This window comes from Salvia hispanica, chromosome 3 (genome assembly GCF_023119035.1).
Source record: "Salvia hispanica cultivar TCC Black 2014 chromosome 3, UniMelb_Shisp_WGS_1.0, whole genome shotgun sequence".
Taxonomy (NCBI): Eukaryota; Viridiplantae; Streptophyta; class Magnoliopsida; order Lamiales; family Lamiaceae; genus Salvia; species Salvia hispanica.
The window spans coordinates 39973295-39990368 of record NC_062967.1 but is presented as its reverse complement, the minus strand read 5'-3'; the positions used below and the strand labels follow the sequence as shown (position 1 = coordinate 39990368).

Genomic DNA, 17074 nt, shown 5'->3' with positions numbered 1-17074 from the left:
AGGGGCATCGCAACCGGACCATACTTTAAACAAAGAAAGCACTGTGTCAAACCTTTTGTTTTCTTTTCTAACATTTTTTCTTCTTCATGAAACCCTAAAACCGAGTCATTTTGATTATACCAAAAATATTCCTATCGTTACTTTTACATTTGTCATTATTGATTTATTAGTTTATTCTTTTAGAACTGGCGTATTGGCGGATTACATTGCAACAATAGTTGTATACTATACAAAAATCACTAAATGAAGATCGAAATATAAACAACAGAAGTGGTGAACAAAAATTTGCAACAATCTGTAGTGAAAGTGAATGGAAATATTATACAAAAATTTAGTGAGAAGGATCGATCAATTTAGACATTTCATATACAATTGAATTCCCAAATATAACAAGAGAGCAATGAAATAGCTCATAGCACAATGGAAAAATGGGACTTGAACCAAAAACAAATACCTCAAAGCAGCAGGAGCTAACTGAGGAGGGGGTTGGGAGGGCAAAGAATCCGGTGGCATATACTGCTTGCTCTGAGTCGAGGCGGGCGAACAAACGATGAGCATATCCAATCACACTTTTTAGTAGAAAGAATTCGAAAATTACTTAAAAGCAGAGTCTGGGCCTGTCTGTGCTGGCACTGTTGCTGAAATTTGTCTCTCGGTGCAACAGATGAAAACGGAGGAATACCTCTTTCTTACCACAGTGAACAGCACCCTCCTCAGTCAGAGTCGTAGAAGTCGCTAGGGCATGGGGTTGTCACCTCAGATTCGAGCACTTGGACTACCCTGTGAATGGTGGGACGATCCTCAGGGAGGGAAGAAACGCACTGAATAGCTATTGACAGAATGGCATCAAGGCTTTCAGTCTGCACTCCTTCACAGTGCGGATCCACTATTTCTCGCTGTCTCTGTTCCGAAACTAGGAAGTTTAACTGTGTCATCGAAATAAATGCATGTGAGAAACATGTTCTATATTGCATCAACGAAGAACTACCATACTTGCACCTTCATGTAGGTTCTCAAATATTTGAACTTCAGTAATTAAGAAATTCAAGAAAGACGGTCCGTTGATTAAAGCTAAAAAGCTCTTAACGCCCATCTATGGAAGAAGGAAAAACCATACCCATCCAACAATGTTGAGGCCCTTCTCGATGAAGGATGCATCAGTTGGCCGCTTCCCGCTCACAATTTCAAGCACCAGAACCCCAAAACTATAAACATCAGTCTTTTCTGTAGCTCTTCCACTCTGCATATATTCTGCTCGTATGATTGGAGAATTAAGCATTAGATTATTTGTAAGAATCATTAAGTAAATAGTTAAAGCATCCATACAAACATGAAGGAATGACACGGATTAACTATATTCCTGATAACAACACTTTTATGTGTTCGCCTCACCTTATTCAACAAGAATCCAATAATGTCATGATATTCTAAGGCCTCAGTAAGTTAGCATACTCTCTCCGTCCCCAAACAATAGTCTTCTTTTTTCCATTTTAGTCCGTCCCACAAAATTAGTCCACTTCCATTTTTGGCAAGTTTTTCTCTGTTATAAGGTGGGCCCCATTTTCCACTAACAATAGTCCATTCAGGTGGTGTTCGGTTTCATAGATAAAATAATATATAGATACAATCTAGGATGAGTTGTGAGATTATTTTAGTTATATGGGAGGTTAGCTATGACTAATTATCCTATGATTACCCATCTAGGATTGAATCTCATGAACCAATCCGGGATACAATCTTGCAAACCGAACACCCCTCACTTTTTTCTTTTTATCTCTCTCCTACTTTACCAATTTCGCATTAAAACACATGCCGTCCCCAAAGTCCCTATTTTTATAAGACGGAGGGAGTATTTGCTTGCCGCCGGTGAGGAGAAGTCAAGGAGCAAATAATATATTTTGCACTTGATATTTATTACTTTCTGAACTATTTCACATGACTTCCCACCAGAACCCGTCAACAACCCTCCACACCTAATGACTAACATAATTTTGACTCCTTTAAATTTCAATCGGGGTGTAGATCTTTCCCTAAAGAATCATTCACAATTAAGAAAACCGTATGCCTTCACATAGAAAAAGGTAAAAGGCAAGCCAAGAATGAAAACTAGCAATATATAAACCCCTACCGGGAGCTAGGTACCCAAATGTGCCGGCAACAATTGTTGTGATGTGGGATTCCTCATCCTCCAGTAATTTAGCTAGTCCAAAGTCAGACACTCGAGCATCAAAATTTCCATCAAGTAATATATTGCTTGACTTGATATCACGGTGAATAATTCTTGGGGAACAATCATGATGCAGATAAGCTAGGCCCTTAGCAGCTCCCATGATAACATTTAAACGAACCTCCCAATCCAGTTGGTCAGCTCTCTCTGTAATAAAGACAAAATTAGCATAATCATATGGAAAAACATGAGTTTTATATAGCAGGGTTTAAATAAATGCGTACAGGAAACCTACATATGTTTGTTTTAAACAGTCTGATTGGATACCTTTTCGAAAAGGAAAGAAATTATCTTTGCACTGATTAATGCTTGCTTGTTTTCCAAGTTAATTCATACTAATATTTCTCTCCCAGGATGTCATATGCATCATCATTTCCAGAAAAACAAAATTTTATTTCCCTTAGGAACTTACTAAAAAGCAACTAATTTGTCACACCTAGGAGGAAAGTATAATACCTTCTTACTTTCCAAACATTCGCACCACTTTTAACTGGGAAATAACATGGACAAATGGCGTACAAGGATATACACTACTACTTTTGTCCAAACAACTATAAACTATCATGTTGACGCATACAACTGTAAAGATTTGGACAAACAGTGCCAAAATCTTAACATAATTGACAAAGACTTCAAAGAAATTCTATATTATTAGAAATCCACAATGTTCTTTTCAAAGATTATGTAGTGGGTAGTATGACACTATATTTGGCAGTCAAACTAAGGAATGGAAAAGTAAGTGATGTCATCTATGAAACACATGCATGTTTTACTCATAGCACTTTAGAAGAAATCCAATACTAAGAAAGTGAAAGATAAACTTTGAAACAGTAAAAACAAATGAAGGAGTCCAAACCATGAAGAGCTTCATCCAGGCTGCCTCCTGATAGGAAATCATATATCAACAATTTTGAAGTTGGGGAATTGCAATATCCTCGAAGGTTCACCAAGTATTTGTGTTTGATACTGCCAAGAATTTCAAGCTCCCTTTCAAAAAAGCGATCAAAGCCCTCATTAACCTTTACAATCCTTTTCAAAGCAAATATATTGCCATCATCCATTGCAAGCTTGTAAACTGTCCCAAAGCCGCCTGCCCCAATCACATGCTCTTCATTTAGGTTTTCCAATTTTTTAATAATATCCTTCGAAGAGTATGGCAAGTCTCCGTGGAACATTACAATTGAGGCTCCTGAAGCAATATCAAAAATAAAATCTTGCTTCAAATAAGAAAATAATAAGGAGAAAGAGATCTAGTTGGCTTAAAAAAAGAAGCATAAAAAATATCATTTTTCATGGATAAGTATCAGATCACACCTCCACTGACATCCACTGCGAGGCCTTTGCCTTCATTTTTACCAAGCCTCTTATACAGGTAACAACCCCAGAAGCACATTAGTGCGACCAGAAGCAATGCACCCACTGTGGCTAGTGCACTTATAAGAAGCCTGCCTGAATTCTTCTTGGCCTGTAATAGAGCTAAAAACACCACAAAGAAACAGGTAATACGCTATCAAAGTGGACATATAGGAAAGATAAAATTGAAAAGGTAGTAACTAAAAATCCAAGGGTGAAAAATATGATTTAATACAGTGATGAATGTCCTATGAGCTTTTGTCTACCTTGCAGAACATTTTACCTGAGCTAGAAGGCTGAGAGGACCCGGAAGAACCACTACCACTGTTCTTGCATGCCTGGATTTGCTTGCCACACAGCTCACGGTTACCAAGAAAGCTGCCAAGAGGATCATCAGATCACATCATACACACAAAGTAGCAACAAATAACAAAAATCAAGACATAAGGTGTTGGTGTGCGTAGGTAGGTGCATGTGCTACAATTAAACTAAATACAGAAAACCCTGTAATTGGCCTAGCCACTTTGCTCTTAATAGCAATCACAATTACTACAAAGAAAGGCAATACTCCTAACAATCACTAGAAAAAATTCACACTGGACTAAACTACATTACTGCACGCATTTCATTAGAAATCCATGTACATGTTGGCTCAGTAGGTTAAATTACTGTTTTCACAACTTAATTACCAGTGTGGAACATTAGATGATTCTTTCTGGATGAGGGGAACTTAAGATGAACAGATATCAGGAAAATAATGAGAGGTTGGACTCTCTCCTTCCATTGGAATTGCAGTAGAGTTCAATAAGAGACTTCAAAAGCATCATTTCCACATTCTCCCCCCTCTCCTTACATATAGGTTATCTTGAGTCCTTGACAGTAAAATAACTCAAATAGAAACAAAACTGGTGGCATAAAAAACAGAATATGCAGAAAAGGAAATATTCTAAATAAATCACACTGAGAATTGCAATAAAAATTATAAACATGAAGATAATGTAGCCCACATGAATTTATCACTTACGAATCATTTTGAAAGTTAGCAAGAACACCTTCAGATGGTACCATCCCCACGAGAAAATTTGTTGATACGTTGCTTCAAACATCATAAAAGATATTGTTAGAAGTAGAACAAATATGATAATACAAGAATACTTTAACTTTGGAAGGTATCATGTCACTCACAAACTTGAGAGCTTGCCTAACTTCCCAAGTGAGGCAGGAATACTTCCACTGAGAGAGTTGCTTGAAAGATCTCTGAAAAATATAATTCAAAAAAGCCAAATAAACATGAAAACAATATAATGGATGAAATTTTAGCTCATAACAAAAATTTAGAGCCCTTTTACATGATATATTTATTGGTTGTGCTCTTCAAAATTTGACAGATATAGTTAATAATACAAAGGCAGCTTTGCATAAGAAGAGATAGTCATAAACATAAAGTAATAATACTTCTCATCATACTCTTGATAACATATCACCAGGGGACCATGGTCCAAATGCTTCAAAGACATAGAACCTAGTGCACAAATCTACAAGGAGGAAATGAACCTCACTCAACAGAGGTAGTGTTTATAATATTACATTAATATCGGTTTCATTATCAGTATGAGAAGACTAATGATAACACTCTCAGAATACTTGGAAAGGAAATGATTAGCCACTCACTGAGAAGCCTTATTTTCATAGAAAAGCAAAACAAAATTTGAAACAAATTCAAATTAAGAATAAATTAAATTGAAACTCCAACAATAGAGTTAAAATAGAAATATGTAGCCGTGCACAAAGTTGAAATTCAAATAATCAATAAATGCTCAGTATAGTCCTTACAGATTTTGGAGCTGAGAAAGGGTCTCTAGTTCACCAGGAATGAATCCACTTAGGTAGTTACCCTGCAAAAATCTGTATAACATGGAAAGCAAGACACCATACTTGAACAATACAACAAAAATACTGACAAATATATGAAAATTTAAACTAACTAATTAAAGCAGGGTAAGGCCAATACAGCCTGGCAGTAATTTTCTCATTGTGCTTCTCCATTCACTATGTTAGGGTGCATTAAGAAACCAACAAATCTGAATGCATCATTAAGAAACTCAGAAATTAACCAAGACAACAGAACTTTTAAGTTCAAGAAACTTGAAGAAGAGACTGTGATAGGAAGACCAAAGACCCAAGCTTTGTTAACGTTTTGCATAGTTTTGAATAATTTTGTTAACATTCATTGCTTTCACATAATAAATGTTTTAAGGGAACATTCAACCATGATATCAGCAAAATTTAAATGCTAAGGTATCATCTTAAGGCATACAGAGACATTTATTGAAGCACATACTGAATGCATGCTCTACTGTAACTCTGGGGCTGTCCTTTGGACCTTGGGTTTTGGGGGGAATAAATAAAGGATGGAGTATTATTTACTCCCTCCGTCCCAAGATAAGTGAGCACAAACTTTTTGGCACGGGATTTAAGGAAATGGGGTTTTGTTAGTAAAGTGGAAAGTGAATAAAGTAAGAGAGTTAATAAAGTAGAGAGAAAAGTAAGAGAGAGAATACCAAAAAAGGAAATGGCTAACTTATCTTGGGACGTCCCAAAAAGGAATGTGAGTCGCTTATCTTGGGACGGAGGGAGTACTTTCTAGTGAAAGGAGTATATGCATTACTTTTACACTTCTCCACTCTATCATGCTCCAATACAGCATTAAGAAATTTCTCATGACCACCATATTGAAAGAAATGTAGAGATGAGATGAGAGCCAAAAAAATGACATTGACAAGTTTATGTTGATACAATTTAAAATCGTAGTTAAGTTGGCAGCAATTCAGGAATATAACATCTCTCAAGCCCACCAATGTACTTACACTGACTGCAACTGTGTACAGTTTCCCAACTCTGGAGGAATTGCCCCATATAAATTGTTGTCATGAAGAGCTCTATGGAAAAAGTAGTTTAAGCAGCATCAGAAAGGGGTTCATGAAAATGTGATGTATAAGAATCAAATAATACATACAAAAACTGCAGGCTTTCTAGCTTCCCTAGATCTGATGATATGGGTCCACTCAATCTGTGGTTAGGGAGGCTCCTGCACCATCAAAAACAGCAATCACTTTTTGGTTTTTACAATAATATTATGTGGAACTGTCACTTTTGTCATATCAAATATCCATACATACTCACGAATGAGAGAAACACATGGATATATAAGAAACATGGCAACTTTTTGGGTGAAAAACAAAAGAAAACTCCACATAAAGAGCACTGAAGAGATTACAAGAATGCATTTGTTTGAAAAAATACTTCTTAACTAGAGTATGTGCACGTAGCATGAATTCAAGAAAAATCCAGCCCACTTGATATTAAATCAAGAAAAAACCATTTTCACGTAGTATGGCAATATCACTGACATCCTAAATGTCACTAACATATTAAGAAATTCTGAACACCAAGGAATGAAGGAACTCACAATGCTGTAACCCTTTTCGATTTGAAGTCACAGTTTACTCCTTTCCATCTACATGGATCTTCGTCCTCTGGTCTCCACTGCTGCAGAACACCATCTGAACTTACTATTGCGGTCCTAAAATTGACAAGAGCCTGACCTGCGAATCAGAAGAAATGCATTAGCTTTCCTACCACAAAAGAAATGCTACCAGAACAAGGCATCCACCAGATGGCAGATAAGAGTTGTACGGGATAAGGATCTCTCTTATTTGGACTGTTCATGGCATCTTGATATAAAGAAAAGTAACCTACAAAGTTCTGGTGAGGCGATCTAGTAATAAAATAGAAACTTAATCCACTTTATATATCAGCCAGTTCAGATATCCATTGTTCTCTTTTGTCAATGTATCTCGGTAGTTCTAATGTTCGTCAAAGTTGAGTATCCTTACCAAAAATCAGAACAGTGTGGTTGTTTAAAAAAGTCATCAGATCATTCTGTTAAATATGCAAGCCAAATAGAAAAAGGATGGTAAACAAAAAAATGAACAGCATACCATCCGGACTAAGAGCTCCAGTTATTTCTGCTAGGCTGTACAGCAATATAATTAGAATGCACTGCTGAAAATTCAGAGTGAAAATTTCCATTGCAGCTCACTTCAAGCATAATAAGATTAGTATGAATCATGAGATGTGTGAAGCTGCAAAATTATTCCACGCAGAGACAGAGGCGATCATGCCACAGAGCAGTCACTCTTTGAAATCAAAGTTATGTCCTGTCAAAGTAAAGAGATAAACAATGAGTCAAAAATGAAATCTTGCAGAATTAACTTCAAATCAAACTCTTTCACTCTAAGTGTTCAAAGATGTTTCAGTAGCATTGTACTATAATATTGCACCCATGTAAGAAAATATGTCAAGTACATCTATGCAACACTTAGAACCATGACCAGAGAAAAACGTTAATAGAGCCTCAAGTTGAGTCATAATGTAAGAACAAATTTGTTCCTCTACATTATCAAACAACTTCGTAACATCAGTTTGCTTAAAGATTAAACTTTCCTACTAATCTGATCAGCATGTGTTCGCAAACTTCTAAGCCATAAAACATACTGTGGACGGAGATATTAAAATTTCCAAATCTGTTACTACATTGCAATAGATACAATCGATACCCCTTCTCTTTAATTCTTCATCCTGTGTTATGTGGATCATTGGTTCTGGATAACAACAAAATTGTTATAGTAACGTTTATATCCTAATTACATTTATATTCCTCCTCCAAGCGGTCATATATTTTGCTTCTACATGAAACTAAACCATAAAAAACCAGCACAATATAGTAAATAATGATTGTGCAAAACAGAAACCGGTAGAAGAACAGAGAGAAACACAGCATGCCATTCTGTTAAGGACATAAAGTGCACAAGATCAAAACATTCAACTTCCTAAAGCTCAATCTAGCAAACAAGACCATATTTCCCACTTGTTCTCCGATCAAAACCCCATAATCCATCATCATTTCCCCAATTCAAACAAAAACCGCACCATTCCTCAAAGTACAGCATTCCGAAGCCGATTGCACAAGCAATCCTCCGATTCCAAGCACTGCCCACAGCTAAATTCAGTTATCGCGAAACAAACAATTACGTAGCCTAAATAATTTCACAATTTGGAGCTGTTTTCCAGTATGAAAATACAATTGAGAGTGAAGAAACAAAAATACCGGGAGGTGGCAGCAGCAGTAGCAGATTCGATCTGTGGAAATTGAGGTGAAGCAGGAGAGAGAAAGGATGAGAGACATGGAAATTGAGAGTTGAGCTGTAAAGTTGTGGAATAGCAACAAAAAATTAAAGGCCGCCTCGTCGTCCTGTTTCTCGTTCTATCATTGTGTGTGTGTGTACTTGAATGCGAGTGCGTAGTAGAAGTGGAGATTGGAGTGAGGGAGGCTGGATTAGAGAGACAAAACAGTGAAAGAGAGCATAGGCAAACTAGATGGGTCGAATTTAAAGGGAAGCATAAACCAGTGAGAGGAGTGGGGCGGCACGAGCGAACGCGACAACCCACACGTGCGACCGACGCCCCCGTGTTGTGGTGTGCTGGATTGCGTGACTCAATTTACTATTCTTCTCACTTATTTTACACTAATTAATTAAATAAATAAGTACTGCGTAGTCTAGTGTTACGATTCCATTTTGTTCAGGTCATTCGTTCAAAAATATTTAAGCTCGTATTGTCCCATTTTATAATTCATCATTTGGGTTTATGCATGATCTACTACAAGTTAATGATATAAATGTTGAAATGGACTTTTTTACTTTTGGTGCTTCATTACTCGAATATATTTGAGATTGATTGCATTGTGCTCTATTACTTGAATAAGTTAATTTAATCTATGGTCTATTGCTTGTAAAGTTTATAAGACTATCATTTGTGGTTCCACTTCCACATGAGGATAACTTTATACCAGTTTTTTGGCTTGTACTGGTGACTATAGGCTATAGCTCTAACTTTATTTTGCATGCCACCTACTCTTCTTCCGTCCCATTTAAGATGTTCATATTTCCTTTTAGTTTGTCAAGATGTTACTTTCTATATTAGGAAATAAATCTCTCTCGTATCTCATCATTAAAATATTCAACTATTTTTTTCTCTCTACTTACTTTACCTAACAACTATTCCTAAAATACAGTATCACTAAAAAATGTGGACATCTTGAGTGGGACGGATGGAAGGGGGTATTAGTTAGCTCTCTGTGTGTCGATATACTTTCTGCAATTCAGCCTCAGCCCGTTTAATAATTTCTCCTTAAGCACTATGTCTGGGCTAGATCGGACTATTCAACGTGCTTGTTGTTGGTTTGTTTCTTCAGGGTTGTTTCTATTTCAAGTGTCGAAATGGAAGTCCACTTGATTTGATGGCAATAAAAGTGGTTATACATCAGACTTGTTTGAAATATTTCAACGATGCTTATGTTTTCAAGTTTTTAATTTTTGTCAAATATCCTCTTCTCTCAATGTCCGTCATTGCGACTTTCGTGGTGTATTTGGTTTTTTAAAACAAATAGTTAAGGAATTATATTTATGAACATCTACGACTCAATTTCTTAAATGACGTATTCCTAAAGGAATTGAGTTGTAGATGTTCATAAATAGTTAAGGAATAAACAAATAAACGACTTGAGTAAGGAATGAAATATACAATGAAATTCATTAATAGTGTAGTTAAGGGATGGTTTAAGAAAATTGAGTTGCAGATGTTCTAAGAAATTATCAATGGCAAATTGGAATGCAGATTCATCATTTAATGATATCCACCAGGGGCATTGGTGGTAGGCACATCAGAAATTAAATTCATCCTAAAATTAAGTTATGTATTTATGTTGGTTTATTAACAGGATTTCATTACCAGTCATGTTTTGGAGCGATTTCAGCAGCTCCACTGCTCTAGATATTTTCAGCTTATTAATTAAGAATTTCGAATTGTGTTTAGTTGCTTCTTTTATATATTTTCCAATAGGTTGAATTTATGAATTTTTTTTTATGAATGTTTGTGTACAAAAATTCTTTATTTGCTAGCTCCTCGTAATTATTACATCTTTAACCAGTTTGCATGTCACGTGCTGAGATGATTTAGGAGAAATTACAGGCCAATTGCCAAATGACTTACTATATATGGTCTATGAATCATAAAACGAAATGTGACGATAGCTAACATATTCTTGCTAGAGTAGTGGTGGTAGTAATTTGGAATGTTAATCGGGCAAGCAAGCCCACTCGGATTTGAGTCAATCTGCTCGAGTTCGGGCCAATCATATTGGTTATAATACCTATATTTTGAACTCAAATGAGTATTTTCAACTCGAAAAGATCTGAGAATACATTTTTTTTTATTTTCTAATTTATATAGTAGTCGTATAACCTTTTTAAAATGCAGTAGTAAATAATAAAAAAATAAAATAATTGAGTATAACTTTCAACTAATGAATCAAAATATATTTTCACATACATTTAATCAAACTTTTAAAAAATAATGAAAATTGAAAATATAAATAATACCCTAAGAATGACCGTTTTGGGTTAACTCTATGTCACTCGAGTTATATTGGGCCAACCATATCAGATTATGTTCTATTCTATTTAGATTTTAGAGTCATTTAGATTGGTACTCCCTAGCAAATTGTTGGATTATTCGAATCAATCCACATATTTGGATTCAATATAACTAATAAAAACACATGTTAGGTAGCAAACAAAATATGTCGTCCTATTCTAATTTGTGATAAATGTGAACGATCTTGAAAAAAATTTGTTGGACTGCGTCGGTATTCAAGTGACAAATTCCATTTTATGCATTATGATTCTCTTGTAAGAAGCCCAATTTGATTGTTTAGACCTTTTTGACTTGATTTTACTATAATTTTATTCTTGATTTGAAAGGTTAAAATATTGACCTTGAATCTTTTCACTTTTAACATTTGGATTTCAGGTTTTGATGGAGCAAAACCAAAAAATACGAACGAATTCGTCCTCTTCAAATCTAGAAATTTTTTACATCTCTAAATATCTAAAATTTTCGATATTTGTGTATAAATGCAGTGTGTGTATATACTCCAAATACTTAAAAAATGTGAAAAGTTAAAAGAAAAAAGAATTGGTATTAATCAAATGCAAGGAAAATATAATTTTATACCAGAGAATTGAAATCTTTCATAACCAGGTCCCAATATATGAAATTACAAATTACTCCTAGTAATTTTCTACACCATTTTATCCTATCATAAACGAAAAAGTCAACTGTGCATGCCAAGTTACAAATTAGCCAAATTAATTTAACAATTCTATCCTTAAGAAAAAAATCAATTTTCCTCTTTTAAATACGTCAAAGTCAATGCCAATCGATTAGTCATTGTCTGCAATCCCTTTGATATCAGACAAATTGAACTTTTAATACATAAATTTTGACTCTGAAAATTGAAATGATCAGACAAGATTAAACCCCAAATTCAAGCATCAATTTCCCAACTCAAATTGATACCTTAATCCATAGACTGCAAAAGTATTAATCAAATACTACATATTTTAAGCTCAAGTAGCAAGATACTACAAGTATATATAAATACCACATTTAATTTCCATAAAAAGTTGCAAATGATTGAGTTTGATGAAAAACACCATATCATGATAGGACTTATAATATGTACATGCATTATATGCAAATTAGACGGTGCATATAATTTACTCAAAATTAAGAAATCTAGATCCAAAATATCCCACCCTTTATTTTCTCATACAAATCAATTTTTCTTTAAAACATTTTGAAAATCTCTAATTTTCCCCACTTATTAACTCGATCACATAAATTAGTAAATTCTACATACTATAAATGATGAGATAGACATTATAGATGGGATTCGAACACGAGAAGAAAATCTAGAAATTGAAGCGATACAATTAAATACAATAGAATGTAACAGCTGCAAACAATAAATATTTGCATAGCAAGTCTGTGATTTTTGTTCAATAAAGCCATCATATATAATTAATTTCACACAAAATCAACAGATCTACTGTTATCCACCGACCCCTCACCCCAAACCCATTGTGTATATATATTATACATCGAAATCACTTCTCAAAATATAGTAGCTAGTTTATTTTTACCAAAAATAAAAAATTAAAAAGATTTGTTTCATATATGGGTGAGTTTGGATCTTCATGTTTATGCTTGTGGAGAAGAAGTAGGAGAAGAGTGGAAGATCAAAAGCAAAGTGAGAAAAGCTGTGGAATTGCTACTTATTATGGAGATTATGGGATGGAAGAAAATATCTATGGGGAAGAGGGTTTTTTCCCAATAAAGGAGCATGAGAGAGTGGTGAAGGAAGCCATGGAAGAGAGAGAAAATGTAGTGTTGAAGATGGGAAAGAAGAAGGTTTTCACCTTCGGTTTGAAGAGGAGACAGAAGTAATGAGGGCCGGATTATGAGTTTTGAAAGCTTTTCGAATCATGGAACTGGATCTGGAATTGGAATTCTGTAATTTGAAGTTATATATTCTAGTTCAGTTTCAAAATATTGTTTAATAAGTCAAAAATTTTAATAATATATACTACTCCATTTGATACCGATTGATTTGTAACTGAATAATTTCTTAATGTTTTTTACCGATGTTATGCATTATACATGATCTTTTGAGTTGCTTGTAAGAGTGTGCATTGCTTGTGCACATGCAGCGTATGTAGTATGTGTGTGCACAATGTGTGAATACTGTGTTTGCGGTATAGTGTGTGTGTGGTGTTGAGTGTGTAGTATGTTTTGAGAGGTGCTCGATTTTTACAACTATCTGACATCTTAAATAAGTATTTAATTTAGTTATAGAATTCATATTGAAATCGAGAAGAATTCAATTCCAAATATAAACATTTTTGTGGTATTAAACCATAGATTTTCAATTAAAAACTTTAATCTTCAAATTCAACCGACTCTAACAAACAAACTCTATCATGAAGTTATATGACCAAAAATTATCTAAAGTATAATTTTTTATTATATTTTATTTATTTATTTATCTTTTCTACCAAATTCTACTTCATAAATTTTTTCAAAATTAATGAAGTTTAATCATAAGCCGTTTTCATACTTTATAATAATAAAAGGACTTCAAAGTGTCTTCATTAATGATTTATTTTATTTTATGGTGGAAACTTTTCAATAATTAATTTAAATTTGTTAATTAGCTCAGTTTTTAAACTAGAAGTTGCTGCGGCATAGAATTTGGATATGTGATATTCTTTGAAAAACCAAATCAACGCATAATGGTAATAGACTATATAAGTTAAGGAATTTTATTAATTTGTCGATTCGAAGATCTTGAAGATGTAAATGCAAATTACCATTCTTTTAAATTAAATTAATAGGGAAATGTGAGTTCTTAACATTAATTAATTATAACTTTTCCTGGTATTTTCTGAGGATTAGTCTGGATATAGATAAAACATTATTATAGGTTATTGCTTCGGAAAATTGGAGTTTTAGTCTATCCTGACCCGTGACAATTCATATTATTTGAATTAATTTTGTTTGATTCTTAACCCATTGAAATATAAGATTAGAGAAATTGTAATAATTAATGATGATAAATTATGTCAATCTTCCATTTATCAGTTGAAAAATGAATGCTCCCTTATTAATTTGGCGCAAGTGTTTTTCTTCGGCGATTTCCAAGTGGTCGGTTGAAAGCAAAATAAAATAAAAAATATTTTCAATATTATTTGAAAATATATTTGTCGGAGTATTTGGAAAGTTAGGACACTGTCACATTCATTAATTTAATAATTTTGATTCACTAAAACGATGTTGTTATATATCATATTTGGTATTTATAAATAAAGAAAACTATCCACCCTACTTATTATGAATTTGAGGGATGTCTAAAATAGAAAATGAAATGAATAAAGAAATATGAGAAAAGTTAAAATTCTGAAAGAAATAAAGAACGTGAGTTCTATTTTGGGCCGACCCAGTGCAATATGTTACAAGTAGTTGAAAGGGCCCTTTGGCCCAATAAAAAAGATTCCTCTCGCATATTCACTACGGTTAAGCACATACTATCCATACTCCTTCAATCTCATATTAATCGATTTTATATTTGTTCTCAACTATTTACATTATTTCCCATTTACTTTATTCATCATTAAACATCACTTTCATCTCATGAAATACTTTTCAATTAATTTGGGAAGGAAAGAGTATTGCTAATTTAGTAATTTAGAGGATTTAAAATTGTGGGCTCACAAACACTTTTCTAAATCAAAATTTCTTACATCCACTGCCGATCTCAAAACAATATGATTTCATCTCAATTTCGATATATATACCACCAATTAGTATTCCTAATTTTCTTTTCATTTTTGGTTTGACCACAGGTGTACCAAACTTGTCTTTAAACGGAATCCGACTAATCTTACTCTACCAGGTACGTAATTTGCGAATTAAGACCGAAAGTCACCCAGCAGATGACGGGTTTGAACTCGTGACCTCAAGGTCATCATAGCTCCGTTCTATCAAAAAATATAGTCTCATTTTTCATTTCTATCCATCTATCAAAATTAGTTCAAGACTAAAAATAGAAAGTTACTTCTAAATATTAGTACTTATATTTTATACTATTTCTTTCTCTTATGTTATCTAAAATTTCTCTCTTACTCCTATTTTTCTGACTTTATCTTTCATATTTTGTTACTCCAAAAACTCATGTTATTCACCAATAAAACTATATTTTATGGACGAGGGGAATATTTTTTTTATCAAGCAATAGCGCCATATATGCTATATTAATGAATAAGTATATAATATGGTTTTAATCAAAAGTTTGGTGCACGCTCCAAACACAATGACAAATGTGTCTTACTTTTTCAATAAATAAATGTATATATGTGAAAATTATATACCAACCATTATTACAAATAAACTCCTTCAATTATGGGTAGTTCGTTTTAATTTATCTGTCACCCTCTAGCAACAATTTTCAGCACGTTTACGCGGAATATGAACTACATGTATAGAGTGGCTCAAACCATAGGTAGCCAAGATTGACTACAAAATAAAATAAATTACAAATTAAAATTTTGCAAATTTGTTTATAGCAAAAATCTTCTGTCTTTAACTGAAGATATGATATATGGTCATAAATATCAATGTGAAGATCACGGAATGTCGTAAGGTCAAGATTCTCCTTCTTTTGTCTTCACATTTCATAAAATCGATCCCAAACATTATTATATACATGCATTATATATGCTTATACATGGTATATGTATAGTCTATGCTTTGTACCTTACATATATTTTTATTAGTGTATATGTATCAAATATAGAATTGTGATGTGTTTACCCTAACAAAAGTAAACGTAACTTGCTTGTACGTGTAACTTAGTTGGTTTTCAAGGAGGCAATTGAATATAATTTCTTAGATTTGAATCACGATAGTGGCAGTGTGAGAGTTTCACCCAATGTGGTGGCTCTTTGTGCACATGCATCGGGTCCAAGACCACTTCCTTGAGGAGCAGATTGATATGAAACCGTGATTGACCCTCTCACTACTCTATCAGGCTGGGGTGTGGGGGCCCTTGGGGTGGATGGCTTGTGATAATATTTTGGACGTCAATAAAAATGACGACATCACATTATAAGCGAAACAATGTTGTAAATCATTAAATCAAATCATTTCATTTGTTCACTTTTGTTTACGTCGTATAACGTCATATAATTAAGTCGTCAAGCTATGAAAATGCTGAAATTTTGATTGTTGTAAAATCAGAACATATCAATAATACAGTATTTTACCGTGAGTGAACCAAAATTTGATTAAAGTATAGTATTATATGTTTAATATTCTCATATATCATCTAAAATAAAAAATTGCTTATATGTACTTATATAAAAGTTTGACCTAAACTTAAAGACTACATGTATTGGGAAAGATTGTGTGAGAATTAGAGAACCAATTGCAATTTGCAAGGGTTTGGTTGTTATGGTGGAGTTGGAAAGTGCAATACCCAGCGTCACTACTGCCCTCATTTCTCTAACTGCTCCCATATATTAATTTTATTGAGGTGTTGCTACAAAATAACAAAATTAATGAGGTATATATATGTGCCAAAAATTATAGGAAAACTAAATGTATTTACACCAGAGAATTATATATGTGGGCGGTGTCATCAATACGTTTATATTTGGAATTATATTCATCACTGGCATCCCATGCCCATTTTATTAATACAGTCTCTGTATTATTACTTACTCGTTTCTCATTGTGCACATTTAAAACAGATCTTATAAACAAAAAATAATACTAAATGAATGGAGAAGAAACTTCCTTATCTCCATCGATCATGTGGAATTTTTGGGTATAATTAATTTGTCAGATTATACATTATTCTATTTGTAAAATGTTTTTACAATATTGCAAAAATGTTGAAACATTTTGGTAAGAGAGGTAATTTTTAATAATTTTCACATATTTGAATAAAGTAAAAGGAAAAAAATGATAGGG

At 33.6% G+C, this 17074-nt stretch overlaps 1 protein-coding gene across 1 annotated transcript; it reads right to left on the bottom strand.

The window, feature by feature from the left end:
* Nucleotides 1–301: 301 nt before the first annotated feature.
* LOC125211188 (LRR receptor-like serine/threonine-protein kinase FEI 1) lies at nucleotides 302–9008 on the bottom strand. Its single transcript, XM_048110893.1, has 14 exons — nucleotides 8751–9008; nucleotides 7582–7800; nucleotides 7050–7185; nucleotides 6597–6668; nucleotides 6448–6519; nucleotides 5414–5485; nucleotides 4766–4837; nucleotides 4605–4676; nucleotides 3864–3958; nucleotides 3542–3703; nucleotides 3084–3416; nucleotides 2129–2374; nucleotides 1118–1251; nucleotides 302–926 (listed from the first exon to the last, which is right to left on the bottom strand). The coding sequence occupies exons 2-14, from the start codon at nucleotides 7670–7672 to the stop codon at nucleotides 714–716; spliced, it is 1770 nt and encodes a 589-aa protein (XP_047966850.1). The 5' UTR covers nucleotides 7673–7800; nucleotides 8751–9008; the 3' UTR covers nucleotides 302–713.
* Nucleotides 9009–17074: the final 8066 nt, after the last annotated feature.

What these genes read in the sequence shown, in the direction of transcription:
- LOC125211188 (XM_048110893.1), bottom strand. Translation starts at nt 7,672, where the DNA reads ATGGAAATTTTCACTCTGAATTTTCAGCAGTGCATTCTAATTATATTG. An exon ending in CTTTCTCAGCTCCAAAATCT is followed by an intron (nt 4,838 to 5,413) that starts GTAAGGACTATA and finishes TATATTTTTCAG; the next exon opens with AGATCTTTCAAGCAACTCTC. An exon ending in GCTAACTTTCAAAATGATTC is followed by an intron (nt 3,959 to 4,604) that starts GTAAGTGATAAA and finishes TCCTCTTGGCAG; the next exon opens with CTTTCTTGGTAACCGTGAGC.